The sequence below is a fragment of the Zea mays genome, chromosome 4 (assembly GCF_902167145.1).
Source record: "Zea mays cultivar B73 chromosome 4, Zm-B73-REFERENCE-NAM-5.0, whole genome shotgun sequence".
In the NCBI taxonomy this organism is placed as follows: domain Eukaryota; kingdom Viridiplantae; phylum Streptophyta; class Magnoliopsida; order Poales; family Poaceae; genus Zea; species Zea mays.
Genome location: NC_050099.1, coordinates 161813736 through 161840458, shown reverse-complemented (window position 1 = coordinate 161840458; position 26723 = coordinate 161813736). Strand labels below are relative to the sequence as shown.

The 26723-nt window shown below is 46.3% G+C and overlaps 2 protein-coding genes across 6 annotated transcripts; one reads left to right on the top strand and one right to left on the bottom strand.

The window, feature by feature from the left end:
- The first annotated feature begins 3506 nt into the window (after positions 1–3506).
- On the top strand, positions 3507–9904 carry LOC100273616 (uncharacterized). 4 transcript variants are annotated; one of them, XM_020551368.3, is made up of 6 exons: positions 3507–3762; positions 3942–4034; positions 4107–4373; positions 4563–4967; positions 5450–6107; positions 9796–9904. In XM_020551368.3, exons 1-5 carry the CDS (start codon positions 3748–3750, stop codon positions 6062–6064), a joined length of 1395 nt encoding a protein of 464 aa, XP_020406957.1. In that variant the 5' UTR covers positions 3507–3747; the 3' UTR covers positions 6065–6107; positions 9796–9904. The 4 variants fall into 4 exon arrangements, with proteins under 4 accessions (XP_020406957.1, XP_008676827.1, XP_008676826.1 ...); XM_008678604.4 differs by lacking the exon at positions 9796–9904 and having other exon boundaries at positions 3512–3762; positions 4107–4218; positions 4312–4373; positions 5450–8021; XM_008678605.4 differs by lacking the exons at positions 3942–4034; positions 9796–9904 and having other exon boundaries at positions 3511–3762; positions 4107–4218; positions 4312–4373; positions 5450–8021.
- Positions 6947–13013, bottom strand: LOC103653921 (Putative regulator of chromosome condensation (RCC1) family protein). Of its 2 annotated transcripts, XM_008680724.4 has the most exons (9): positions 12183–13013; positions 11803–11889; positions 11104–11193; positions 10918–11004; positions 10635–10829; positions 8142–10187; positions 7870–8016; positions 7391–7779; positions 6947–7274 (listed from the first exon to the last, which is right to left on the bottom strand). In XM_008680724.4, exons 1-9 carry the CDS (start codon positions 12243–12245, stop codon positions 7175–7177), a joined length of 3204 nt encoding a protein of 1067 aa, XP_008678946.1. In that variant the 5' UTR covers positions 12246–13013; the 3' UTR covers positions 6947–7174. The 2 variants fall into 2 exon arrangements, with proteins under 2 accessions (XP_008678946.1, XP_008678948.1); XM_008680726.4 differs by lacking the exon at positions 11803–11889 and having other exon boundaries at positions 12183–12603.
- Positions 13014–26723: the final 13710 nt, after the last annotated feature.

Below are 26723 nucleotides of genomic sequence, written 5' to 3'. Positions count from 1 at the left end.
TATGAGCAAAATAGTTTATGCATCAATTGTGTACTGGGTGCAACTGGAGTAATATGCATTGTGTGCTGAAAACTGAAACACATCTTCTTAGGGCAGTTGCACCAACACTCAACTATTCATGTGACACTACAAGCACTAAAACTACACCATGTATTTACTAAAAAATTTGGATTCTGCAGAAGTATTTGTTCAAGTCAGGACTCAATAGAGTCTAAAGCACAAAATTCAATAAACAGAAGAAGCTACCTAGCAGGGCAGCAACCAAACACACGCCCTAAGTTTATGCATCAATTGTGTACTTGAAGTGTAAGCATATTGAAACTACACCCAACCAAACACACAAGCACCAACACTCAACTATTGATGTGATACTACAAGCACTAAAACTACTGCACATATTTACTAACAAATTTGGCTTCTTGAGCAGTATTTGTTCAAGTTAGGATTCAATAGAGACTAAAGCACAAACTAGATGAATAGGTAGCTAAACCAGATCTAATGAATTGACTGCTACAAAAACACAAAAGACACTATTTGTTCAAGCACTTAACAAAGTTATGCATTTTGCGTAACTGTGCTTGCTGTTCAACAACTGAGTTCCTGCCGGGCTGCTAGATGTTACCCAGTTCTAAAGCTAACTGAAGTGCAAGCTCCAACAAAACAAGCATCATACCTTAAACAAGGCAGTTGGTAGAACACAAGCGATGAGCAAAACAAGCAGCATACATTATCTATGATCTGTTGCACAATAACTGGTAGAACTGGTATTAAGAACTGGTAGAACACAAGAAAAGACACTGACCTTTTGCGCCGAGTGTCCTTAGCTTCCCGTCGCGCGGATGGCGTATGGCGTATGGATCGATTAGGGGTTTTTAAATACATAGAAGTGTGGCGGATCCGTGGGATTTGGGGGCGCACGGCTACAACCGCGGCTGCCGCAATCCATCAGCGGTGATGAATGTGCAACCTTCCATCTACGGCTTGCGGACTGCGGGCTCCCCGACCTTCCATCGACGGGCGAGGCGACCTTGCATTGACGCCTTACGGACTGCGGGCGACGATTTGGGGGACTGCGGGCGAGGCGCGGATTGCGTGAGCGGAGGATTGAGGGGCGGGGAGGAATCGCGGGATCGAGGGCCTGCGCCACCTTCCATTCCTGCGGACTGCGGCTCCCCGACCGGCGGATTGCGTGAGCGGAGGATCGACGGGGGATCGGGGCGCGGCGCGACCTTCCATTCCTGCGGACTGCGGCTCCCCGACCTTCCATCGACGGGCGAGTCGCGGATTGCGTGAGCGGCGGATTGACGGGCGGGGATTTGGGGGACTGCGGGCGAGGGGACTGTGGCTCCCCGACCGGCGGATTGCGTGAGCGGCGGATTGACGGGCGGGGATTTGGGGGACTGCGGGCGAGGAGACTGCGGGCGCCGGAGCGTACAGCGCGATGGCAGAACCAACGTTTGTGGACGCCTACAGTCCACACATATAGAGTAGTAGAGATTGGCCATAACGGGGGGAGGGGGACAAGTTTTTATTTAAAACTATTTGTAGGAACAAAACATGTGTTTAAGTTCTTAAGTTTTGAAATTTAAAATCCAATTATTTTTTTCTTGGAACGGCCTTGACACGATCTTTTATATTCAATCCAATAGAAAAAAATATTCTGATATTTTATAGTGTATAAATCAAAGCAGAATGTTAACGTTCAAAAGTATCGAGTATCCTTTAGCGGAAACAATATTGGATAGTGCCTACGAGCGAATAACAATATTGAAAGGCCTCCAATCCAATTACAATTACAATAGTTTGGCCACTTCGCAACGACGTAGAAACATGTGGCCAGGAGATTTGGAGCATTATATTATATGGCGCCAAGCCGCCAACCCAGGGGAGCTTGTGGTCAGACTAGCCGCAGCGGTGGACGCTGCCCCTCCCCCTCCCCTTGCATGCGGCGCGTAGGGAGCACCCTATGGCCACAGCGGTGTCTCCTACAGCGCTATTACATGTCGGTCCCCTTCTCTCTCCCCCCAGATCTAGCGTGTCACTATTCATCATTCTAAACACTATGCTGTGGGTCCACGAGTAATTGTTAGTAGATAAAAAATTGATAGTTGATATAGAAAATGATATTTTATAGTGGTAGTGGAGTATATGGGGAGTGTTTAGGAGGGGAACCGCTGCGGGAGATAAAAAAATAGGGAAGAAATAGGGGGAAAAGTGATATATGGGGAAAAATTTAGAGATAACGGTTGCGGATAGCCTTAGTGACCGCCCACTTAGCTCAGATCCTTCCTGGTCCTGCTTCTCGGAGGCTCGCCGCGTGTCAGGCAGGCCCCATGGACGACCGCGGCTTCCGGCTTTCCGCCCGCAGTGGAGCGCCGCGTGTTGCGTGCCGTTTAAAGCGCACCTGCAACAGTGGCAGTGCGCCGCTTTTATCTGATCCGCAGTGGAGCGTCAGCCCAGCAGCCAGCACCTTTTTTTTAAGGCTCTCTTACAATGTCGCGAGATAAACTTTATCAGTTTTTTTAATTACTTTTAGCTATTTGTAATCTAAACAGGAGAGCTAATGGTGGTAATTGAAACTAAACTTTAGCACTTCAATTCATATAGCTAAAGTTTAGCATGAAGCTAAAGTTTATCCCGTGAGATTGGGCCTTATTATCCGTGCAGTTGTCCACGTAGCGTGGCAGCCGCCACGCTCCTATCGCTCCAAAATTGAGAGTCTAGGATATTTACCCGATTGTCTATGGCCCCGTTTCAATCTCACGGGATAAACTTTAGCTTTTTGCTAAACTTTAGCTATATGAATTGAAGTGCTAAAATTTAGCTTCAATTACAACCATTAGCTCTCCTGTTTAGATTACAAATGGCTAAAAATAGCTAAAATAAAGCTGCTAAAGTTTATCTCGCGAGATTGGAACAGGGCCTAATATGGCCACGAATTTAGAGGCTAGGGATATTTTAGGCCCCGTTTCAATCTCACGGGATAAACTTTAACTTTCTGCTAAACTTTAGCTATATGAATTGAAGTGCTAAAGTTTAGCTTCAATTACCACTATTAGCTCTCCTGTTTAGATTATAAATGGCTAAAAGTAGCTAAAAAAGCTGCTAAAGTTTATCTCGCGAGATTGGAACATAACCTTATTTTTTGCTTTCCTCAAGCATCATTTTAGTCATTCGAGTTACCTCTTTTTTAGTAACTGCGTCCCACTCACACGTGCGAGCCAGGCACGCAGAGAAAGGCCATTTAACCGGGTCTATAGGACCATGTTTCAATTGTTAACGATATGAATTAGATAGTATTGAATCGGTTTAAATTCATATTAAATCTAAATTCATCTCAATCAATTCTAATACACTTTAATCCATATGATATTAAAATAATCTAACAACAAATCCTTCCAACTCAATTCTCGAATCCCCACCGGATGCCACGACAAAGAAAAAAAAAAGAGCCGAGAAAATCGCAGCCACGAGAAGGGAAGGTGGGAGAAGAACGAGGGAAAGTGGAAAAATCCCGTCCGATGTGGCAAACTTGTCCATGCTCTTTTTCTCCCGTCCCGTCCTTCCTCTTGTCTTCTCCAGACCCCACCCCAGTGCAAATCTGCCCCTACGTGAAACGTTCCCCTCCTCTCCTCGCCCTCCTTGCGCAGGTTGAGGCCCGAGGTGTAGTGCAAGGTGGCGACCTCTCGGCGGCTTGGGTCGGATTGTTTTCGGGAAGTTTGGTCTCCAGTGACCCGAGCACTGGAGATGCCCTGTTTGGAGGTAACATCTACGATCTCGCGTTGCTTGTATTGTTTTCCTGGCCCGGCTGGGAGAAAGATCGTATCGAGGTTGAAATTCACTCGAGCCGAAGCCCCCGATTGGTTTGAATGGTGTAATCGCCTTCTTGTCGGGGAGGGGGGGTCTGAATCGTGGATCGATGTTTCCTCTGCTTCCCGCAGCAAATTCCGATGGCGACCGGCGAGACCGCCGTGGATCGTCGCGAGGACCCCCGCGACATGGATTTGTCAGGGGAGGAGCACGTGCGGCCCAAGGTACAGCGGCGGCTGCAGATTCCGTGGCGATCCGCGTGTTCTCACTCTTTTCTCCCACGCTTGCCTGACCAGGCGCGGAAGCCGTACACGATCACGAAGCGGCGGGAGAGGTGGACGGAGGAGGAGCACGGTCGGTTCCTCGAGGCCCTGCAGCTGCACGGTCGCGCCTGGCGCCGCATACAAGGTACCCAGCCGCGGAGCCGCCCTTCTCGTTCCTTCTTCATCAGGACGAGGAGACGCACTCACACTCTTCTTCTGCGTGCGTGCGTGCGTGCAGAGCACATCGGCACCAAGACTGCCGTGCAAATCCGGAGCCACGCGCAGAAGTTCTTCACCAAGGTCGTGTTGGCGTAACCATTCGCCTCTCTCTCTCTCCCTGTCCCATTGTAATTGTAAACAAAACGAATCCATTCGTCTCTGCCATGAACAAAAAACAAAACGATGGTCCACTCCACTCGCTACTAGAGCAGACGTCGGTCGGCTTACACCACACCTTTTCTGATGTCGGAATCGCGTCGTGTGCTGAAGGTGGTCCGAGAATCGTCGCCAGGAAGCAACGCCTCCGCGGGCGCCGCGCCGGCGATCCAGATCCCCCCGCCGCGCCCCAAGAGGAAGCCGGCACACCCTTACCCGCGCAAAGCGGACGGCGCGGCCAAGAAGCCCGCGCCGGAGCTCAAGCGGCTGGAGAAGACGTCCCTGCGCGACCGGGTCCGGGACGAAGGGTCGCCGACGTCGGTGCTTGCCTCGGCGCGCACGGCGTTACGAGCGGAGGTGTCGGGCAGCGTGGTCGCGAACAGCTCGAGCGCCAGCAGGTCGCCAGCCCTGTCTGACGCCGGTTCCAACGAGCGTGGCGACGGCGGCGGCTCGCTGGCCTCCTCGGTGGACCGGGAGGACGGCTGCGCATCGCCAAGGACGAGAGCGCCATGTACCAAGGTACAGTACAAATGCTAACTTATTCGGTTGTTTCGTTCTTGGGCAGATAGGAGAAATTTGCTGTTTTGCCACTCTCAAATTTGGTTGCCTGTTATTATACCATCCCGTGTCTATGACTGGTGGGACCGTCTGTGTCTATGATTTGTGGGTCTGATAGCATACTGGCGAAGCCCACAAATGATAATGGCAAAATTGCCAATGGCTCGGCAGATAGGCAGCACTGTCTCTGTACGTCTCAATTTCAGATAAAGGGCCTGTTTGGTTCGTGGCTAACTATGTCACACTTTGCCTAAGGTTAGTCGTTCGAATTGAAGAACTAACCTTAAGCAGAAAAGTTAGGCAAAGTGTGGTAAGTGAGGCTGCGATCCAAACATACCCAAAGACTACAAGGTCATGCAAACAAAACAAAACAAAAACGTGACCTGATTCAAAAGAATTGCCATCTGGCAGTTGTGACATACTTGTTTAAACGTGGATCTCAGGTGCTCTGTGATGCACACGAAGTGTCGCGTCTAGGATCGGGAGCTCCAGTCGTGAAGCTGTTCGGAAACAAGGTCGTCGTGGTGAAAGTGAAAGACCTGGAAACGGACACTCCGCCTGCGAGCGTTGCCGAGGCAGCCAGAAACGGGAGCCCTACTAACGGTGCCGCAGGAGCGAGCTCGTGGAAACCGTGGCCGGAGCTCACGTGCCTCGTTCCCCGGCGGGACGGCTTCGCGGCGCAACCCATCGTGAGCCCGCCGTGCGCGGTGTTCTACTACCCGCAGGCTTCGGCTCAGGAGCACCAGCAAGCTTCAGAGCCGCTGGATCACAGACGCGCGCAGAGGGAAGGGTCGTCGCCGACAGGTTCGAGCGTGGCCTCCAGCGCCGCCGCGGAGTCCCGCCACGGTCCCGGGCAAGAGAACGCCAGCGACGGCTACGCGGCGCTACGGGCCGCAATCCCGAGGCCGACCAAGCGCGCGAGCTCGGCTTCCTTCGGCGGGAGAGGGTTCGTGCCGTACAAGCGGTGCGCGGCCGAGAGCGAGGCGGCGCGGCCGGTGGCACTGGCACTGGCACCCGGAGAGGAGGCCGACGGCGACCTGACGAGGCTGTGCTTGTGACAAGAGCTGAAGGCTGCAATGCACATGCTCTCTGCTGAAACAGGTAACCCGCGGTTTCCCAGAAATGGATGAGCAACAATGCTGGTTCTTTGCTGCTCGGTACATACGCGTCGTATATAGGCAAATCTGTACTCGTATTCCGCGTTTGTTCACTGTGCGTTCGTGTAATTTTTTCTCGAACTCGGGAGATCCAGGGGCCTATGGCAGACTGTGCTAACCTGGATCTCAGAGAGAGTTGTGTGTTGTCAATAGTCTGACCGACCGCATGCAACAACAAATCCAGAAAGGAACATGGTGTTTTATTCGTGAAACTCCATGAAGCTAACAACATATATTTCATATAAGGGACTAATTGGCTTCTTTTGCCATTTTTTTATAGAAAAGATGAGAAGAAATTACATGATAATTCATAATGATTTTTCCCAAGTTGATGATAAATCTTATAAATAAAAAAAGAGATGGCTACTAATGAAAGTAGTGGGATGGCTAAATTATTTCTAAGCTGACTCCTGGGACAACAATGAAAAAGTACTGATGATGAATGCTGGCATGAGTTCGGCAGTGGGATTAGGGATGACAATGGGTACGGGTAAATAACCGTGGATAACTATTCATTGGATATGGGTATGGTTGAATTTAGTATCCGCAGGTACGGTTATGGATATAATAATGTATCCGTGATATTTTTTTGGTGGGTATGGATATCCAGTATCCATACCGTTATCCAATGTATATCTAACATAGCCATCCGGATTTAATGGTATTATCATAAATTCTCATTTTTCAATTTTTATCCATAACATGTTGTTCGGTGCTGAAATTATCATTTGATGCTAATGGAATGATAATTATTCGAAGTGTGATATAATTGTTGTTCCCATCGAACACAAACCCCCAGTCGTGTAGAATTGAATCGTTATCGAGTCAACTATGGCCCTAAGTTAATCCACAACGAGGACATGGTATTATGCAGTTTATCTCCTCGCTAGGAAAAGGAAGCTATCATGGTCCCTTCTATCTCATCTATCCTACGACTTTACTGAACAATATGCAGGCAGACACTGAGACAAAAGAACTACTGGCTACTCCTGTACATCTTCCTTATCGAGATTACGCTGCCAGGTATTCCACGCTGTCGTACTTCGCGAATACCCTGCTCTCATTCCGCTCCCACCATTTCTGTGCCTCGGCCTCCCCGAAATGCTTCCGGCTGCGAGACCAACATGAGCAAGCTACCATATCAACTATTCAGTCTCTAAGCCTAACAATACAATGACGACAGGAAGGTACAGTACAGTACAGTAGAGGATCTGAGGAGCTCCTCACCTGAACCGGATGCGCTTGATTCCCTTCTTACCGCTGGGGGACGTAACGACTGTAATGTACACACCACGCTCAATTTGCTCGATGACCCCGTTGGAGTCAGTAGGAGCAGCTGTGCTATCTGTTCCCCCATCGTCGTAGTAGCCTCTGCTGCTACTGGAGGCTCTAGATCTGCCGTTCTGATGCGCAGCTGAGTCATCCACCGCGACGGTGTTGGAAGACGCTGTGGATCGCGTATCCAAAACTTCCTCTGCCTCTGCGTTGTGTTGATCCCTGATGCTGTTTAGCGGTGGGGTTTTGCAGGTGGCAAGAGCTTTGTCGGGTGGGTTAGGCACGATACTGGAACCATCTAGTTCCAGACCATCTAAAAGTTTGTTTGACAAAGCGTTCCTCTGCACAAAGTTTTGCAGAAGACAACTTATTTGACATCAGAGAGAAAAAAGTTATAAAATGTTGAATTTGTTATTGGGTCAGACTTATACCTGATTCGTTAAAACCTTTATAATCTCTTCTGCAGCTTCGCACTTCGTGGCCTCGTCCCTCACTATCAACCAGGTTTCCTCAAGTTTCCGTTTGTACAACCGAACTTTCAGGCTCCTGTGCCGGCATTCTTCTGCTAGCGTGGTTACCTGCTTAGACAAGTGCAAGATCACCATCTGTCTCAGCAAATTAATGATTTGAAACACAGAATGAAAAAAAAAAACAAGATAGTTCCTGGAAGGTCCCTAGAAAAACAATAAGTTATGGAAATTACCTGTGCTTGAAGCTGTTTCACCTCCTCCAGCAGTATCTTTTCTATCAAATCTTGTTCTTTCCTCCTATCACTAGTAGTTTGTGTTAAAGGGGCAGCAGTCTTTTGTGAGACTGGATCAGCCATTCTCCTCATAGGATAATCATCAATTGTCTGCTTCTTTGGTGTCAAACGATGTGGAATGTTGTCTCTTGCGCATTTGAATCGATCGGGGCATTCTACCTGTCCCCACCTTTCCTTTTGCATTTGATTCGGAGTGGCGGGTTCCTGATTTCTCTGGCCGGGACTTTGTGCGGAGGAACCCATTTTCTCCATGATGAAATTTGCTTCCTTCAGCATCCGTGATAACTTTGGTGTGTATGTCCTTGTTTCTGCTAAATAAGACGGTTCTTTTTGGATCTTTGATCCACAGCTCATTTTACCGTGCTCGGCTGTTTTATTCAGCTCGTTGAAACAAGCATCACAGACGCGGCATCTTTTGCTCTTGTCTGGTGCAAGGGCAGCCCTATGAACCTTGTTGCTGCTGCAAGAATTGCAGACCATGGAACCACAGTTGTAGCAGTTGTGCTTCTTCCTTGTAAACCGAAATGCCAACCTGCAACTGCTGCACACAGATTGATCCTTGCTTGAGATTTCCCCGTGCACGCAAATTGCAGCAGTGGAATTGGAAGAACAAACTATACTGTCCACTTGTTTATCTTCCAGGGCCTCCACTAGAGTTGGGGAGCTCCTGTCAACGTAATCCCCTAAACCAAGTTGCCCTTCTGTGCCTTTGCCCCAGGTAAACACTTTTCCATTCATTGCCAAGACTGCGACATGGGAACTTCCGCAGGATATATCTTTGACAAACTCAGTCTTAAGTGGCCCTTCAACCATACAAATACATGCGCTGTCAGTGTCAGATCGAGGATTCCCTAATTGCCCATGGTCCTTGCTTCCAATGGTAAATACAACACCCGTTATGGTTAGCACAGCTGTTAATGAAATACCACATGACACCTGAGTAAAATCACAATCAACGAGCGATTCGACACGAGTTGGTACAAGCTTTGACTTTTTGTCAGTATGGCCCAGCTTCTCTCCGCCTGCGTCACCCCATGTGAACAGCTTCCCACCAGGAGCATTGCTCTTGAGTGTTCCTGATGTTTCCACAATAGCAGCGGTGTGCCATGGTCCACATGCGACGGACTTGACTCTTAACCCTCTCAAGGACTCCACTTCTTTCGGCTGAACAAAACTACGTGTGTCACCATGTCCAAGAACACCAAATGCTCCATGTCCATATGTGAACAGCTTACCTGTGGAGGATACTATAGCTGTGTGCCACTGACCACATGCAATCTTCGCCACAGATATGCCATCTGAAGTTCTGATCAATTTATGCGGGAACCATGGGCTTCTTTGACACTGATTGGTCCCGAACCCTAGGCTGTCAATCCCTTCACCCCACTCATAAAGTTCTCCTGAAACTGAAACTGCACAGGTGAACTTTGCCCCAAATGCAATAGTCTTCACAGGCGTGGAGGAAAGTGAGTCGATGATTTTAGGGTCAGAGACACTGTCACTTGTCTTGTGTCCCAGTCTCCCTCCATTTTCCTCACCCCAAGAGAATACCTGACCCTGCTTAGTAACTATTGCTGCGTGTTTCTCTCCACAGGCAATGCTCTGCACATCAAGAATCTCTGACGATTTCAATAACCTTGGAAGTGATATATTGCTTGCTGATACATGTCCATGATCTGACATACGACCCAGAGCATCACCCCAGACAAAAATGTCCTTCAGAGAATCTGCTGCTGCATTGGATCCCTCAGATTGTTTGAGCTTAGGTATTTGCATAATTCTTTGGTCGTTAATTATTTCTGCAGATTTTATGTCTCTCAAATTATTTTTTACTCGATCTACCAATTCGGGACTAATCTTTTCCAAGTAGAAATCTAGTTCTGACCATGCTCTCTGTCTTGGAGAAAAGAATGGTTCGGAGCAATCCAAATTGTTACGCAGATACTTGTTCTGTATCAACCTAGGACTGCCATATAGCGAATTTACCTTCATGAAACAAATGATTGGAGAAGTTGTCATTTGAACAGTACAGGTAAAAACATGAGGCAATTGGAACCTATGACAGTCGTGATGGCTATTTACAGTCAACAGTCATGGTCTAGTACTTAACTAAAAAAATTGTCCCTCAAAGTATATGCGATTTAAAGGCATGTGGAAAGTGTTAGTTTAAATTCCATTATTATCATAATTTTCAGTTGCAAAATAGTAGTATAAAATATTTTCACTATAAACTAACAAGGTAACCATTATCAATATAACTTCAAAATGGTCTAATATGCCAGTCGTCATCAATATGTCCTTTTCTCAAGCATGGGATTCTGAACATCCAGTGTGGTATAAGAAATTTCACAAGCAGTGTGTCAACCTCGCACTTAGACAATGCTATCATATTCGTGCATAAAAATCATGACATGCATGAATTCCAGAATGAACCTTTGGGAAATTTCTTCCATCATGCACAGCAAAAAGCCTACTCCTTTGCTGAATATAGCTAGGAGGGCTATTCGTGCAGCTGTTTATCCGACGGCTGTTTGTTGAATCAATCAGAAGTAAAGGGGTGCATGGTGCTGATATTACGGCTGTAAGGCCTAAGTACCAGCATTCAGCTTGATCCCTATCTTTGCAGACCTGGGTAACATGATCCCCAAATAAAAGGTTATGTAAGTTAAATAAGTAAAGAGATCACAAAATCTAAACGCTCTGGGCTACTCCATACCAAGTCAAGTGAGGATTCACCGTTCTTGTATATAATTGACAAGGAGTGAGATTCCTTTTCTGGCCAATGTAGACGCAAAAGTTTTGTCTGCAGAATATTGAATTCTCAGAAAATCAGTGTCTTCCAACCATAATGTGTTACTACTAAGATCCAATAGCATATGTTTGGAAAGGGAAAGTTGCATACAGTCTTCTGTCCGAGAACTACACTGGACACTGAATTCAAGCTCAAACGTTTTCCCCTCTCTTTGGAGTACCATATTAGTGCTCTCTCATCCTGCAAATACAAAAATCTCAAATACGTAAGAGAACCAAAATATGGAGTGTATAGAAGTTGAAGATGTTCAGTTTCAGTTTACTCGAGTTCATCAATCTATAGCAAGCTTCTGAAACCCAATAAAACAAAAAATGAGCTTGGTTCGGATGTGGTTGAGCGGGATAAGGAGAAATAGTAATGTACTCCCTCCGTTTCTTTTTATTTGTCGCTGGATAGTGCAAAATTACACTATCCAGCGACAAATAAAAAGAAAAGGAGGGAGTATATAAGAATATAGTTTTGTCCTGTTGCCAGTGTCACACTAGGCCCTGTTTGTTTCCGCATATACAGATTTTCAGTGGAAAAAAAACGAGAACCTTGTGTCAAAAGTTGTAAAAGATCAATGTTGCAGCGATCAATCCTATCTCCTTTGGCAGTCAGGTAGTTGCCCTTCAGCCTTCAGAACTGGGGAGGTGTCACTATTAGCCTATAGATCCTTAGCTTGCCAACAAAACATTGGTGGAAAAATGAACTCTTGAGTGCGAGGTTGCGTAGCACAATGTCCCGTTTATAAAGAAAACTATGAAGCAAATGGAAGAAAATGTGTGAACATATAGCCGAACCACTCACATAAGACAGCCTGACAGTGCAGAATTTGGGCTTCCCTCTCTTCCCACATTTCAGGAGATGTGCGCCTTTCTTGAGAGCGACAATGGACTGTTAGGAAGGAACAAGCTGTCAACCACAAAGTGGCAGTGTTCGTCTCAGATGCATCTTTCCCAGCACTAATATTGTCTTCTTGTGCATACGAAAAGTATTAAACAAAAGAGCAGAAGAAGGAACAGGAATGCCACGCAGCGATAAACCTCAAGAAGCTGCAGAAGACGGATGACAACAGGAGGATGAAAACAGCGGAGGAGCATATCCTATGCGTAGATCTGCTCGAGGAGTGCCACTAATTCTCTGGACTGGACGAATGCGCAAGAAGAAGAAAAAAAACAGCCGCGTACCTGCTGGAGCTCGACTCCTCTGGTTGTGCTTGCAGAGCTGCTCCACTCGAAGCCCCCGGCCATTGCGGGTAGGCGTAGGCGTAGGCAGGCAGCTAGAAAAGATCAAGCGGACGGAAAGGCGGCATCACCGTGAGGCTTGAGCGAAGTCCGAGTCCAGGCCTCCTTTGATCAGCAGTGGGATGGATCGATGGAGCAAAAGATGGCAGTGAAGTGTGACGGAAAGAGCGCTGCAACTGCAAGGAAAGAATGGAAGCGAGCAGGAGGTAAAGAGAGAGTTGGGGTGAGGTGAAGAGAGAGAGGAGGGTGTAGTGTAGAGAGCTTGAGGACGGTGGGCTGGGCTGAGGCGAGCTGCGCGATTCAAGGGAGCAGGAACGGGAAACGGTGGCAGCGATTTCTAGCTATGCGCGCTTAACAGAGGAGATGCAGTCACGCAGAGGGTTCAGTGGTTCACATGCCACGCAGCACAGACAGACAGAGGACATCTCCGTGCGCAGCGGAAGCACAGGTGCACAACTGTGGTTCCAACCCTCTCTTTTTTTAGTAACTTTTTTTTTCCTGGCATAGTATTGCAGGATCTGTCGCGGTTGGCGGTTGCAAACAAAGCCCCAAGAAAAATCGGAAAAAATTTCGTTCCTTGCAAGTGCAACCAAAACGGAGAGGGCGGGGCGCGGAAGAGGCCGATGGTGATAGGAGCAGGCAGCACGTGCGCAGCGCAGGCAGGCAGGCGCTGCCCCGGCCGGCACGAACGACTCAGCTGCCCGCAGACGATGCCGTCTCGCTCGCACGGAGGAGGCTGTGGTGTCCTGATGCGGTTTCGCCGTGGACGACAGTGGAGTGCGGCCGCTGGCCATGACGGACGCGGACGGCGACGTCGACGGGGGGGGGGGGGGGGGGGGGGGGGGGGCTCCGTAAAAAAAATCCTGAGCTGGGCACCCTACTCCATGATGGATCTACTGCTTGGGCCGGACTAGTACGACGCGTGGTGGTGGTACACTGGTACTTGCTGCTTCGCTGACGGCGTCTCCATTTAATTACTTACTTCCCGTTCATCGTCCACCAATGATAAAAAGGTTTTAAGCTTGAGTAAATTTAAGGTACCTTGATTTGTGCAAATTCTACGGTCGTAGTTGAAGCGTACTACCCATTCCACCATCCCAAATCCCATCCTAGCTTCCCTGACACTGATTCGACCTGGCATTATGGGTGAAATTAACGGCGGTGGTTGATGCTATACCAGTGGGCCTCGTGGCTACTGATTATGATTACTCAAGATACGGAGCTCTGGTGTAGTCGCTTCGTACTATACGACGTCAGGGTTGGTAAGATCTGGCGATCTCGCCATGGGATTCTTCAGTAGCCTGACAGGATCAGTACAGTCCTACAGCGACAGAGCGTCAGAGCATGTCTCCAGGCAGCCCAGCAATTCGTGCGAGGCGAGCATGCGTTTGGGTTTGGCACAGAAGGGTCAAAAGGCAGCCATCGATTGCTGCTGCTCCTCGCGCCTGGCTGCCTCCTCTTTAGGGGCACCATGACAACATGAAAGCTCTTCCCCTTCTCGTTGCCGCCTGCTCTGCTCTGCTCCACCACCAAAGTCCAAAGTCGAAAGCCAAAGAGGAAAGAGTTAGGCGTCTGAACCATGCGTGCTCTTGTCTCCCGTTGGTTCGTTCGTTTCGTTGGCCGTCGTCGTTCAGTCTCATGAACTCCGTTGTATACGAAAGCCCCAACCCCAGTAGCACTGGCTGATCTTGGTTGGGGGCTTGGGGCCAGGCCGCCGTCAAACTCCTCCGTCTCTCCGCGGTGGTCCTTTTTTAACCACTGCATATATATTACCCAGCTATTTGTTCGTAGGACCCCTTCCAGCTCACGCGTCGTCCTTACCCACGCGGCCGTGATAACTCGGTGTCCAAAAGAAGAACACGTACTACGACGACGACCGATTCAGAAACTGTAGGCAGGCAGCCACGCTTTGCGCACAGTGAAGAGCAGCGTGCTGTGTGCCCTGCAGTGCAAGGCCGCCTCCCCCCCCCCCCCCCCCCCCCCCCCCAAGTGAAAAGAACTCCACTCCACCGAATCTTTCAACGTACTCTCCCTGTGTCTCGCGCACGCAAGGGGAGGACACATGCGGTGAAAAAGGTTGGTAAAGGCTAAAGGAGGGAGAGACATGGATGATTGGCACGGCGGTCGCGTGCCGGACATGGCAGAACAGAACAAACGGCCATGCTCAGTGTCGAGGTGGGTCGGCTGGGCCTTGGGCCTATACTGGATTGTCACTGTCCATGGGCCATGCATGGCTTTGTATTGGCTGCGACCGACCCTCTGCAGATCGGGCCACCTCGGTTCCTCACAGCTTAGTATCTCGTTAACAAAAACTGGCTTTGGTTCAGCTAGCTCGTTACACTAACCAGCCACAAGTTTAGCTTACTATTTTTTTCCTTGCTGCCATTGAGGTTATTCATTTAGGACATATACTACAGACTTTCGCAGTGCAGTTACGTACGTCACGGATTGGTTACCTGCGCAGACTCATTTGCAGTCTAGGACTGTCCTCAAAAGCAAGCCCAGTCGATCTATTGACGGGTTGTTCAGGCTAAGGGTATGATGCATAGACAGTAATGCAATGCAAGTATTATACTAATGCGACTACCCAATCAGACCCCCAGTGAAAGACGAAGACGAGTATTGATTCGGGAGAAAAAAAAAAGCAAAAACAAAGAAGAAAGGTGGATGATTTCACGATGGTTTGGGAAGTATCAAAAAAAAAACTAATGCTTGCTTTATTGCATATCGATTGCCCCCTGAGCATAATTTCAAGGCAAACTGCCCATTGACTTGCAAGCGAATAAGCGATGCGATTGCGAGGCCACACTGACAGGACAGGTCCCAGACTACTATCCTTCAAACGAAACATTAACTTCCACACCTGCCAAAAAAAAGAGTTAAACACAATCTAGTTCATCTAAACTGACAAAAACACGCCAGACTCCAAAAAGTCTTGACTCAACTCAATCATAAACTGCGCCATCGCCTTAGGCTTGGGTTTGAAGAATGACCTCTAGGACTTGACCGGCTGGCTGGCATTATAGTCATGTGGAGTTGTGGGCTACTATCGTCGGAGAAGCCATGATCTTCTTACTGAAAACCACATCGTTTCTAGTTTACTCAAACGTCCAAAGAGCACCTACCTGCACACACAGGTATCGTTATACTTCTCAACCCACCTTTCAAGTGATCCAGCACCTCAACAAGCCTCTCCAAAACTAGTGGGGGATAAACACCACCCCGACGGAAGAATGAAGCAACATGGCACTGACAAAAGAATGTGGTCAACGCTCTCCACTTTTATTCATGAGTTCTGCACTTGATTGAACCGGACCATTTCCTTTTCGTTAACTGAACTCTTCTGCATCGAATCCTACCCCTACCGTGGTAGGCCATCCAAAGGAAGACCTGAATCTTAAAAGGGACTCTACACCCTCGTATATCACTCGATCTAGTATTCTTAGCTCCAATAAATGTCATATGTCTATATAGGGATTTAGTAGTGATCTTGCTAGAATTTTCCAAACCCCAAGCAAGATAACATGTCCCTCAAGTATAAATCTTCCAGGTAAAGAAAGTGGCCTTAAATCACTTTGCCCCCACTCTTCTTAGCCTTAAGTTCAAAAATAAAATAAAATTGAACGCAATGGCAAGAGCTCTAACTTTCATTTAAGAGGTGAATAAAGTAATGTACAACTAGGTACACGCTCGTGCGATGTCACTCATCTAAAAATCCTTTGATCAACCCCCTCAGTTGTTGTCAAAACACTTTCACAACAACAGCTACAGGCACTTTCGGCGGCCATGGTTATTTTCGGCGGCCTATAACCGGCCGCCGAAAATAAGCCCGTATTTCCGGCGGCATTACGAAGCCGCCGAAAATAGCCTTATTTTCGGCGGCTGTGTCAGTCGCCGCCGAAAATAAGGCTATTTTCGGCGGCCCGAGCCCTGGCCGCCGAAAATACGGCTATAATAACGGCCCGTCGCTTTTCTCTTCTCTCTCTTTCTCTCCTCACGCGCGCAGCCGCTCTCTGTCTTCCGCGCCGCGCCCAGCCGCCGCCGGCCTTCCCTGCGAGCCCGCCCGCTCGCCGCCAGCGAGCGCTGCTCCGGCCGCCGCCCCGCCGGCCTCCCCGGCGCGTCCCGCCGCCAGCCGCCCAGCCTTCCCTGCGCGCTGCCGCGGCCGCCGCCCCGACCGGCCTTCCCCTGCGCGCTGTCGCTGCCCCGACGAGCCCCAGCCGCGCTCGCCCTTGCCCGCGCGGCAGCCGCCAGCGCCGCTCGTCGTCCCGGCCGTCCGACGCCGCCAGCGCTCGCCGTCGCCACCGTCCGGTGCGAAGCTCTACTCCTCCGGATCCTACCACTCCACCGTCGCGTCACCATCCATAGGTTATTTTTTCGTATTTTATTTCATATTTTCGGCGGTCTTTATTTAATTGCCGCCGAAATTAGTGCATATTTGTATATATATATATTTGTTTGATTTATGTGTGTGATTAGTACATATTTGTAATTATGTTTGTTTAATTTCTGTGTATGATTAGTATATATTTATAATTATGTTTGTTTGATTTGTGTGTTTGATTAGTGTTACTGTTTAATTTGATTTCATTAATATATTAGTGGTATATGTGGTTTCATTAGGTATTAGTGGCATATTGAATTTGTGGCATTAATTTTATATTAATATTATATTGTTAGTTTTACAAGAATATTATATTGTTAATTGTTGCATTATTAGTGTATGTGGTGGTTAGTTTGATTTAATTTGATTAGTAGTATATCATTTTGTGTTTTATATATACGTAATATGTTGTTTAGTGGCAGCGAGGTTATGCTGCCGAAATTTATTTGGTCCTGCTAGCTTGCGGTGGGTTTAGAATCTATCCTTGCCTATACATATAGGACTGAAACCCTTAACAAAGTTGAATAATGTTTTCACGATATGGTTCGGTTTAACAGTCTCAGGCATGGCTGACGATCGTGCATGGATGTACAATGGCTGGAGTAGGAATGGACATCATTCTGATGAGTGGGTAGCCAAGACCAAAGATTTTGTGGACCACGTATTCGCCTTGTCCTTAACCGGCACTGTCATATGCCCTTGTAGGCGGCACGAAAACAGTATATTTCTTAATAAGGAAAGAGTTAGCCTAGATCTTTGTCAGTTTGGATTTATGCCCAGATATGAGGTGTGGGAACATCATGGTGAGGTAGTACCCAACCGGAATGTAGAAGAGGAGGAGAACAATAATTGGGCTGGCGATGATGCGATGCATGAGATGCTAGATTCGCTACGTCCAGAATTCAACCTAAGCTCCGAGGATCCTGCCACACCAGAGGTTTCCAGATTTTTTAAACTACTAAAAGACTCTAAAGAGCCGTTGCATGAACACACAGATGTGAGTATACTCGCTTTTGTGACTCGGCTCATGGCCATTAAGTCCAAGTACTTTTTCTCGAACAATTGTTACAATGAGATTTTAAAGTTATTAGGAGATGTGCTCCCAAAGCCCAATAAGTTGCCTAAAGACATGTACCAATCAAAGACAATTATCAAAGGTCTCGGTATGGATTATGAGAAGATTGATGTGTGCAAAAATAATTGTATGCTTTTCATGAAGGAGCATGCGGAAGAGAAAAAATGTCTGAAATGTGGACAATCTAGATTTGTGGAAGTTGTTAATGATGAGGGTGAGAAGGTGATGACAGATGTTGCACATAAGCAGCTCCGCTACTTGTCACTAACTCCTCGAGTGAAACGGATGTTCCTATCTAAAAAAACCGCTATGCACATGCGATGGCACAAAGAAGGTGTCCGTGATAACGATGACCTAATCGTGCACCCTTCATATGGGGATGCATGGAAGGCTCTCGACACGTTTGATCCCGAGTTTGCAGCTGATCCGAGGAATGTTCGAATCGGCCTCGCGACCGATGGCTTTACACCTTTTGGTCAAATGGCATCATCATACTCATGTTGGCCCGTCTTTGTTATTCCATACAACCTTCCACCTTCTCTTTGTATGAAATATGAATTTATATTTCTTTTCTTAATCATTCCTGGCCCAGACTATCCTGGAAAGAACCTCAATGTCATGTTAAAACCCTTGATTGAAGAGTTGAAGGAGCTTTGGAAAGGTGTTGAAGCATACGATGTTTTTACAAAACAGATATTCAAACTTCGAGTTGCGTATTTGTGGTCGGTGCATGACTTCATGGCGTATGCTATTTTTACCGGTTGGAGTACACATGGTAGATTGACATGTCCATATTGCGGTTCAGATACAGATTGCTTCCGTCTTGCTCATGGTGGAAAAATCACTTACTTCGATTGTCATCGACGCTGGTTGCCCAGGAAACACCCCTTTAGGAGCGATAAGAAAAACTTTATAAAGAACACTGTGGTCACCAAAGGTCCGCCTAAACGTCTTAACGCGGCAGAAATATATGCTCAGCTGAACAACCTTGTCCTAAATGAAAAGGGGGACAAGTACGAAGGATTCGGAGTGGACCACAACTGGACACATATATGTGGTCTCTGGGAGCTCCCTTATATGTCGTCATTGATTCTTGTGCACAACATTGATGTCATGCACCAAGAAAGTAATGTTGCTGAAGCCCTCATACACACCTGCATGCATTTTGACAAAACAAAGGACAATCTGAAAGCTCGAAGAGATCTAGCAATGCTTTGTGACCGACCAACCCAAGTGCTCAATGACAACGGTAAGCCGCCACGTGCCTTGTTCTGTCTTACCTCTAAAGACAAGATCGAGGTAATGGGATGGATGAAAAAAATTAAATTTCCCGATGGTTATGCTGCGGGCTTGAAAAGAGCTGTGAATTTGAAAACGGGAAAACTAACTGGGTTAAAGAGCCATGACTTCCATATATTAATGGAGAGGATTATCCCTGTCATGTTTCGTGGTTATATGCCCGACGCCATGTGACAAGCAATAGCTGAGCTAAGTTATTTCTACAGGCAGATCTATGCCAAAGAAATAAGTAAAAATATGATGGAGAAGTTGGAGAAACAAATACCAGTGTTATTTCTACAGGCAGATCGTGATTCTGATGAATTTTGATGTGTAATGCAAAATTTCATATTATGTGATGTATTATTTGATTTTTTATTAGTTCACTTAATTTTATGGAGCTAATACATTTAATGTTTTTCTATTGAACAGGATGAGTGGTAGGAATAAACCAAAGCGCACTGCTAGGGTGTTTCTTAATGCGGCTAGCAGGATACTCCCTGGTGCACGTTCCCTTTTCCAAGGGAGTTCTTCTAGCCAGAGCAGACAGGAGGCGTTGCTGAGACACGCTCGGCCAGAACTACGTGATACACCTATCGCTCTACAACGGAGTACCGATGTAAATGTTTATGTAATTGATCTTATTTGTCAGTCACTTATGTAATTGATCTTATGTAAATGTTTATGTAAATTTTTACGTGTCTCTATTTCATGTGCATAGGAAGAGGAGGACGACGAGGAGGAGGTGCAACACCATGAGGAGGAGGACGAGCAGGCCCATGAGGAGGATGACGAGGAGGACGAGCAGGCCCATGAGGGCATAGATGCTGAGGCGGATGATGATACCACCGAGGCTCCTGTCGTTCGACGAAGGGGCACTCGGAAGGGCCACTTTGTCCTACCTCCGTCAGCGCCTGCACAATCTGAAGCTCGAGTACTGATCATCCCGGTTGGTGATAGGTACTCACGTTTGGCCACTTTGTTCTTACTTATTTGTTTATTTTACACTATATATATGACATGACTTTCTTGTTTTTTGTCATGCAGCCAATGGGAAGACACGTCATTTGACGGTTGAGGTCACCATAGACAGGTTAATCAAGTCTTAGGTAACCTCTGTCGTCTACATAACCCAGGAATTGTCACCGACCCGAAAGGTGTGGTGGTTCCTTGCACTAGCTGGTCGCACTTCGCACTAGCTCCACATGCTACATATGGAACAGCTCAAGGCGCCGTCAAGCACGACTTTTGGGTAATTTTTTCGAACTAACATTTATTAGTTGTTTCAACCTAACATTTATTAGTTGTTTTTGAACTAATTTTATTTTCGATGTTGGACAGAGACGCTATCATGTGGAACCTGAGGCTCAAGAGCATGCAGACCGAGTATTAGAGAAAAATGCGAAAAAGGTGTGCAGGGATGCATTTTCCAATGCTCGTCTACAGGTTGTGAACGCGTACATGAAGCGCCGAGGTCATTCTATCAACAACTTTCGACAATATTCAGATGTCTACTTGACTGTAGACCAGTACATGGAGGTAAAAATCTAATTTAACAGCTCATTCAGATGTGAATGTAATTTTGAGCTAACGCTTTATATGCAGGTAACTCTTCCATGGATGGAACACCGGCCGCAAGCTTACAAGGCTTTGTGTGAGATACGGGCTTCGCCCGAGTGGATTGAGAAGTCAAACAGAAATCGACATAGGCAGCGCCATCAGGAGGACGAGGACGATGATGAGGTCGTAGTCAACCATACCTATGGGGCTGATGGACACATTCGGTTGGCTAAGCGAATGGTGAGTATGTAGTATTCTGTTTTACTCAGAAATGAAACAGGATTGAACTCATATATTTGCAGGAGGCTCAAACTGGAGTTGTCCCGAGCCCAATCGATGTTTATAGGAGAGGGCATCGAGCGAAAAACAGTGAAATCTCCTATGAGCTGTGTAGTCAAGCGGCCGTTGAGCGTATGGTTAGTTGTTGTTATGATTAATGTTTTCTTGCCATATAGCTATAAATTGCATGTGTGCTGAACCTTCATATTGTATTGCAGGAGACATACGGGCAGGAGATGGTTAAGAAGTATGGAGAAGACTACGATTGGCGAGGAGCGCCTACCATCGACGCTGAGGTTGTGCATTCCCTTGGAGGCAAGGCGCATGGACGGTATGAACTTGTGAATTGTTTTCAATAATATTGGAACTACGACCGAATAGCTAATTTTCTTGTTCTTCAAGATATTCTATGTTTACCGGTGTTATCGATTCGACGGAGTTGCGTTCTCGTGGCGGCTCTTCGTCGCAGGCGGGCTGTGGTAGTAGCAGCCGTAGTCGCCGCTCTGTATCTAGCATGGAGGAAGCTATGAGGGAGCAGCAAGAAAAGTTTCGTGAAGAGATGCGGCAACAACAAATGACATTTCTCCAACAGCAATCAGAGTACATGGCTGCTTACAACGCACAGGTGCAACAAGCAATGAACGTGAGTGTCTTATTTATTCTCAACACGCTCGATATTGGTTCTATAACTAATATATTATATTTGCAACAGTCTTGGTTTCCACAGCAGGCACAACAGCAACCATTTGTTTTCCCTCAATTTCAGCCGCCGATGCCTCAGTGGGGATTACATGCTCCGCCACCTCCACCTCCACCTCAGGTTATTCAATTTAGTTAAGACTTGTCGTTTGTATCAACCTAATTTCAAATCTTTACTAAACCTGATTTTGTAGGGATTCGGGGTCATGGGCCACAACACGCCACCACCGGTCATACCAGCACCAGGAGGAGCTTATGCAGGGGAGGGAGCTTATGCAGGAGAGGTTAGTTTGAGAAACAATTTGTTTGAATAGTCGTTATACATGTAACCAATGCCGTTATTAATGTCATCTTTTTTTAGGATCCAAACCCGTTACACGACTTCGTCGACCAGTTATTGGCTTCTGGAGGTAGTGGACACAACTCCAACGACCCCAATGTGTGATTAAGTTAGCTTTGTGCCGCACTGTGTTGTAATGAACTATTTGTGGACTTTATGTTTTTATGGACTATTTGTGGACTTTATATTTGTATGGACTCAAGTTTTATGTTGTGAACTCAAGTATGAATTTTCTGTTATTGTATGTAATTTCTGTTATTGTATGAATTTTGTATGAAATTCTGTTATTTTTCGCTTTTTTCAATTTTTTTGCTCTGAAATTAGTAATTTTCGGCGGCCCCCCCCCCTGGCCGCCGAAAATAGGGATTTTATTTTCAGCACTTTTAATTTCTAGCGGCTGACTGTCTGGCCGCCGAAAATAATCTGTTATTTTCGGCGGCCAGAGAGTCAGCCACCGGAAATAAGCTATTTTCGGCGGCCAGGCCCTGGCCGCCGAAAATAAAGCCTTATTTTCGGCCAGTTTTTTTTTGCGACCAGAAGCCGCCGAAAATAAACCTTTTGCCGCCGAAAATAACTTATTTCCGACGGCTTCTGGCCGCCGAAAATGACTATAGCTGTTGTAGTGTTTTAAGAATTCAACAAAGAATACATCAGGACCAGTTCATTTCTCGGACCGCCTCATCTAATTCCTCAAAAGTAAAATGATTCACTAATCCTCATTTCCCTCCCAAGACATCTTCACCTCTTCAGACCATAAATAAGCTTGGATGTGAATATTAGAATGTTTATAAAATTTAGTGACATGCATCTTGAGAGCCTCACCGTATATTATCAATCCTTGAGCATCCTATAGAGAAAATATCCTATATTTTCTTCTTCTGCCATTAGCATACCTATGGAAACTTGGGCGAGTATTTCAGGGATCATGGGTGGCAATCGAGCTTCGTCTCCAAACATCGATTTCAAGGATATGGAATTTAAAGGTGGATTCTAAAAACATAGTGTAATTATTGTTGGGGACTTGTTCTCAAATGCTATGAATTAAGAACAAGGCAACATAAAATGTTAAATGTTAATGCCCTTCGTCCAACGAAGCATTATTCCCTTAAGGATTAATGAGCCTTGAACGAAAGTTAAAGACAATATGATTACGAAGGTTAAATCTTCGTAATTGAATCCTAATAGATTGAATAAAGTAATATAAAATATGAAGCGTCAAAGGTGAATAAATTATAAACGAATAACATTACTTTCATATTATATCGATTTAACACATTTAAGCATTGGATACAATTATACCTTTGCCTTGGCAAAAGATTGATTCCCGAATGGTGTGATCGCTATTACCGGAATGCGTGAACAGTAAAGGAATATTGTTCACTATTTATAGACACGGGACACAGCCTGTGAGGAATTACAATTATGCCCCTCATAAGGGATTACAACAGCGACTCAAACATTTATGGACTAAAAGGTCATTCTATTTTTATGTCGGTTTGTAATTCCGAAGCTTCATGAAGAGGAACCTTCGGTCATCACATGCGGACAGCTTCAGCCGAAGCTGTTTCTTCCTACAAGACCTTCGGCGACGAAGCATAGTCCCAACAGTAGCCCCTTCGCGGTGCTAGATCGTTTTTCGTAACGAGCTTGATCCGTGAAAAAAGTATCTTAGGCTTCGGGAAGCCGAAGGTCCGAAAAACACCTTCCCTGAGCTCGTTGTCGAGAAACGATTCAGTTTCCGAGCGCGTAGCGGTCCCACCTTGCAGAGTTACTATTTGGTCTCTGCGGTCCACCGCGCAGCGGGTGCAAGCAGCTGTTCGCTTGGTGTAAAAATCCTGGCGATTCACCTTCTTACCTGCATCACTATATAAACAGACGGGTAGGTGTGAAGTTACCACAGCATTCATTGCTATTTGCACTGTTTTGCTGCCAAAATTTTTAACCATAGCCGAAGCTTGACTCTCGAAATCAAATGAAGCTCCAGCTCGAAGCCTACTTCGTCAGAAGAAAAACGCTTCGGAAGAAAGTATTTAGTTCCCAAAAAAAAATCCAGAATTAAATGGCTAGAGTGCGTTCTACCGCTAGGGTTGAGCGTGAGGGAGGCGAAGCTGAAGGATCGGAGACTGTTCCCATCTCTGAAGCGATGCAACGATCCGGACTGGTAATCTCGGAAGAAATCCCCACTGCTGAAACAGAACAGGTAACTGCCGAAGCGGAAGAAGGAGACATTGAGGAAACTGATTTCGAAGATGATTATCATATTGCCATGCCAAGTAAGCCCAGCCACTTGGACTTCGGAAAGTCGACTGTCTCTAAGGCTGATCTCTCCAAGATGGTGAAGTCGGGTTATTTCAGTGAGAGTCAGAAGAAGCTACTTCGCTTCGGGGGGGAAGAAACTACCCCGAAGCCGGAGAAGGATGAAATAGTCATTTACAAGAGCTTTCTAAAGGCTGGGTTGAGATTCCCCCTCCATGGGATTATTGCAGATGTATTGAAGAAGTTTGGGATCTACTTTCATCAGCTGACTCCTAACGCTATCGTTAGGCTTAGTGTTTATATCTGGGCCCTCCGAAGCCAAGCGGTGGAGCCGTTTGCCGACAGCTTTTGTCGAGTTCATGAGCTGCACTACCAGACGAAGGCTAGAAAAGATGGATTGCATGATAACTTTGGTTGCTATAATTTTGCTTATCGGAAAACCACAAAGTTTCCTGTAATCAGCTACCGAAGCAAATGGCCGGCAGGCTGGAAGTCGGAATGGTTTTATGTGAAGGTTGACGAAGACAAAGAGAAGCTGGTACAAAGCCCTCTTGAATTGATCTTCGGAGAAACAAGACCGTGATGCCAAATGTCATTAGAAGGTCCCACTTGGGCTGCACTGGCTGAGTTTAAAATTATTTCAGAGCATATCGGCACAAGAGACCTGGTTCAAGAGTTCTTGGCCTTCAGGGTTTTTCCTACTTTAAAAGAATGGGAAATGCCGAAGCTAGAGGGGGAGAAGAAAGAAGGGGAACTTGTGCGGTTACCTTACTATTACAAGTTTAAGAAATACTTTAAAACACCTTGCCAAGAGTGGCTGGGCACAATTGAAATAATGTGCAATGAAATACTTGGTAATTACTCCAAAAAAGAAGATCAGTTGATGACTGCGGCCTTCGGTACCCGTCCGAAGCGAAGACTGAATCGAGTGCTGGACGCCTTGGGTTTTGAATACCCTGACTACGAACAACTGAATAAAGGTGTCGAAGGCCGGAAAAGGAAAAGGGTAGTCGAAGCTTTAAATGAAGATGAGAAAGAACTACCAAAAGAGAAGAATATTCCGAAGAAGAGAAAAGTATCATCTCCGAAGCGAAAAGTATCCAACGAAGAAGAGACTCCCGCATCACGCTCTGCCACTGACGTGGAAGAGATTTTGAAGGTAATGACTGAATCCCTGCCTGTGAAGCTAAGTCCATTAGGGCCTCAACTGACGAAGTTTTTTCAGAAGGAAAAGGAGCCCGAAAAAACGAAGAAAACAACTAAAACAAAGAGACAAAGGATCATCGCAGTGACAAAAGTCATTGACAAGACACCACCGAGAGCCTCAGCTCGGAAGATACCAGCGGCTGAGGAAATAACAAATATTGAAGTCGCACCTTCGGAGATCGCGGCTACCGAAGCTACCTCAACCGAAGATTTGAACTTGGAAACCACAATCGAACATATCGACAAAATACTGTTAAACATGGCCACAGAAGAAGCTACGACTGCCGCCGAGGAGACCATGGCCGTAGTGTCTGGGAAAGAAAAGGAAATCGCTGACGAAACTTCAGAGGACGAAGCCTTCATGTTTCAAAACTTAGTTGGACAAGAACTGTCAAAAACCGAAATAGAAGAGCTTAAAGAATATGCCAAATCTTGCGGATATAAACCAGGAGCACTCCTCTTCGGGGGTATTGACGATGAAAAATTAGACTGTATCCGGGATCAAGCTGGAGCTAAGATTATCGGTACTCTATCAAAAAGTATCGGTTTTCCGAAGCTGGAAACGGATATTAGTCGCTACCGACGACAACATATCGTTGGTAGTTTATTTTATTCCAATTTCAAGGTGAACTACTTTTCCCTTGACTTTTATTGTTTTTAATAATGAAGACATTTCTAACGAAGGTTGTTTATGTGCAGAGTATGCTGTTGAGTAAGGCTTTGAAAATGCAGCAGGATCTGGAAGACAAAAAACACGAGGTTATAATTGAAAATTTAGAGAGCAAAATAAAAGAGCAATCAGCTACTATTGAAATGAAGAACTTCGAGCTTCAGGCAACTGAAGGCTTATTGGCAGAAGCCGAAGCTAAAATAACAGAATTGAATACGAAGCTTCTCTGCCAATCTGAACAGTTTGAACAAGAAAAGCAAGAACTTAATGCGAAACTTGAAGCCGAAGTCCAACAAAATTCAGATTTGAAAAAATTATTGGCAAGCCTTCAAGACAAATGTTTGGAGTTTAGCAATAAATGTATTCAACGACTGAGAAAAATCTTCCACTCAGTCGGGGCTAGCAGTGGGAAGTTCACCCCGTCAACTGAAGATTTACCAAAGACCTTCGAACATATTGAGGGTGAAATTGATGAGCTTGACGAAGTTATAGTCGGGCACGGTGACTTCTGTGCCTGGGTAGCTTCTCGGGGCACTGCTGCAGCTTTTCTGAAAGCTGGCTGCGACCATGGAAAAATTGTTAATAGGCCCAATTTCACTCTATCACCATCAATTTTAGATGATATTCCTGACCTCGCCCGAAGCATTTCTAATAGATTTGTAAAGATGATATGGACAAAAGGCGGGCGAGAAAAGGCTAGAGACGAATCTCGGAGTCATCTTGAACCAGTAAGAAATCAT

Bases quoted from the DNA above. Each gene is read 5' to 3' on its own strand.
- LOC100273616 (XM_020551368.3), top strand. The intron at 4,035-4,106 runs GTACAGCGGCGG...TTGCCTGACCAG, and splicing joins AGGAGCACGTGCGGCCCAAG to GCGCGGAAGCCGTACACGAT. The intron at 4,374-4,562 runs GTCGTGTTGGCG...CGTGTGCTGAAG, and splicing joins CGCAGAAGTTCTTCACCAAG to GTGGTCCGAGAATCGTCGCC.
- LOC103653921 (XM_008680724.4), bottom strand. From the start codon at position 12,245: ATGGCCGGGGGCTTCGAGTGGAGCAGCTCTGCAAGCACAACCAGAGGA. The intron at 8,017-8,141 runs GTAATTTCCATA...TTGTCTAAGCAG, and splicing joins TGAAACAGCTTCAAGCACAG to GTAACCACGCTAGCAGAAGA. The intron at 7,275-7,390 runs GTGAGGAGCTCC...TTGGTCTCGCAG, and splicing joins ATCAAGCGCATCCGGTTCAG to CCGGAAGCATTTCGGGGAGG.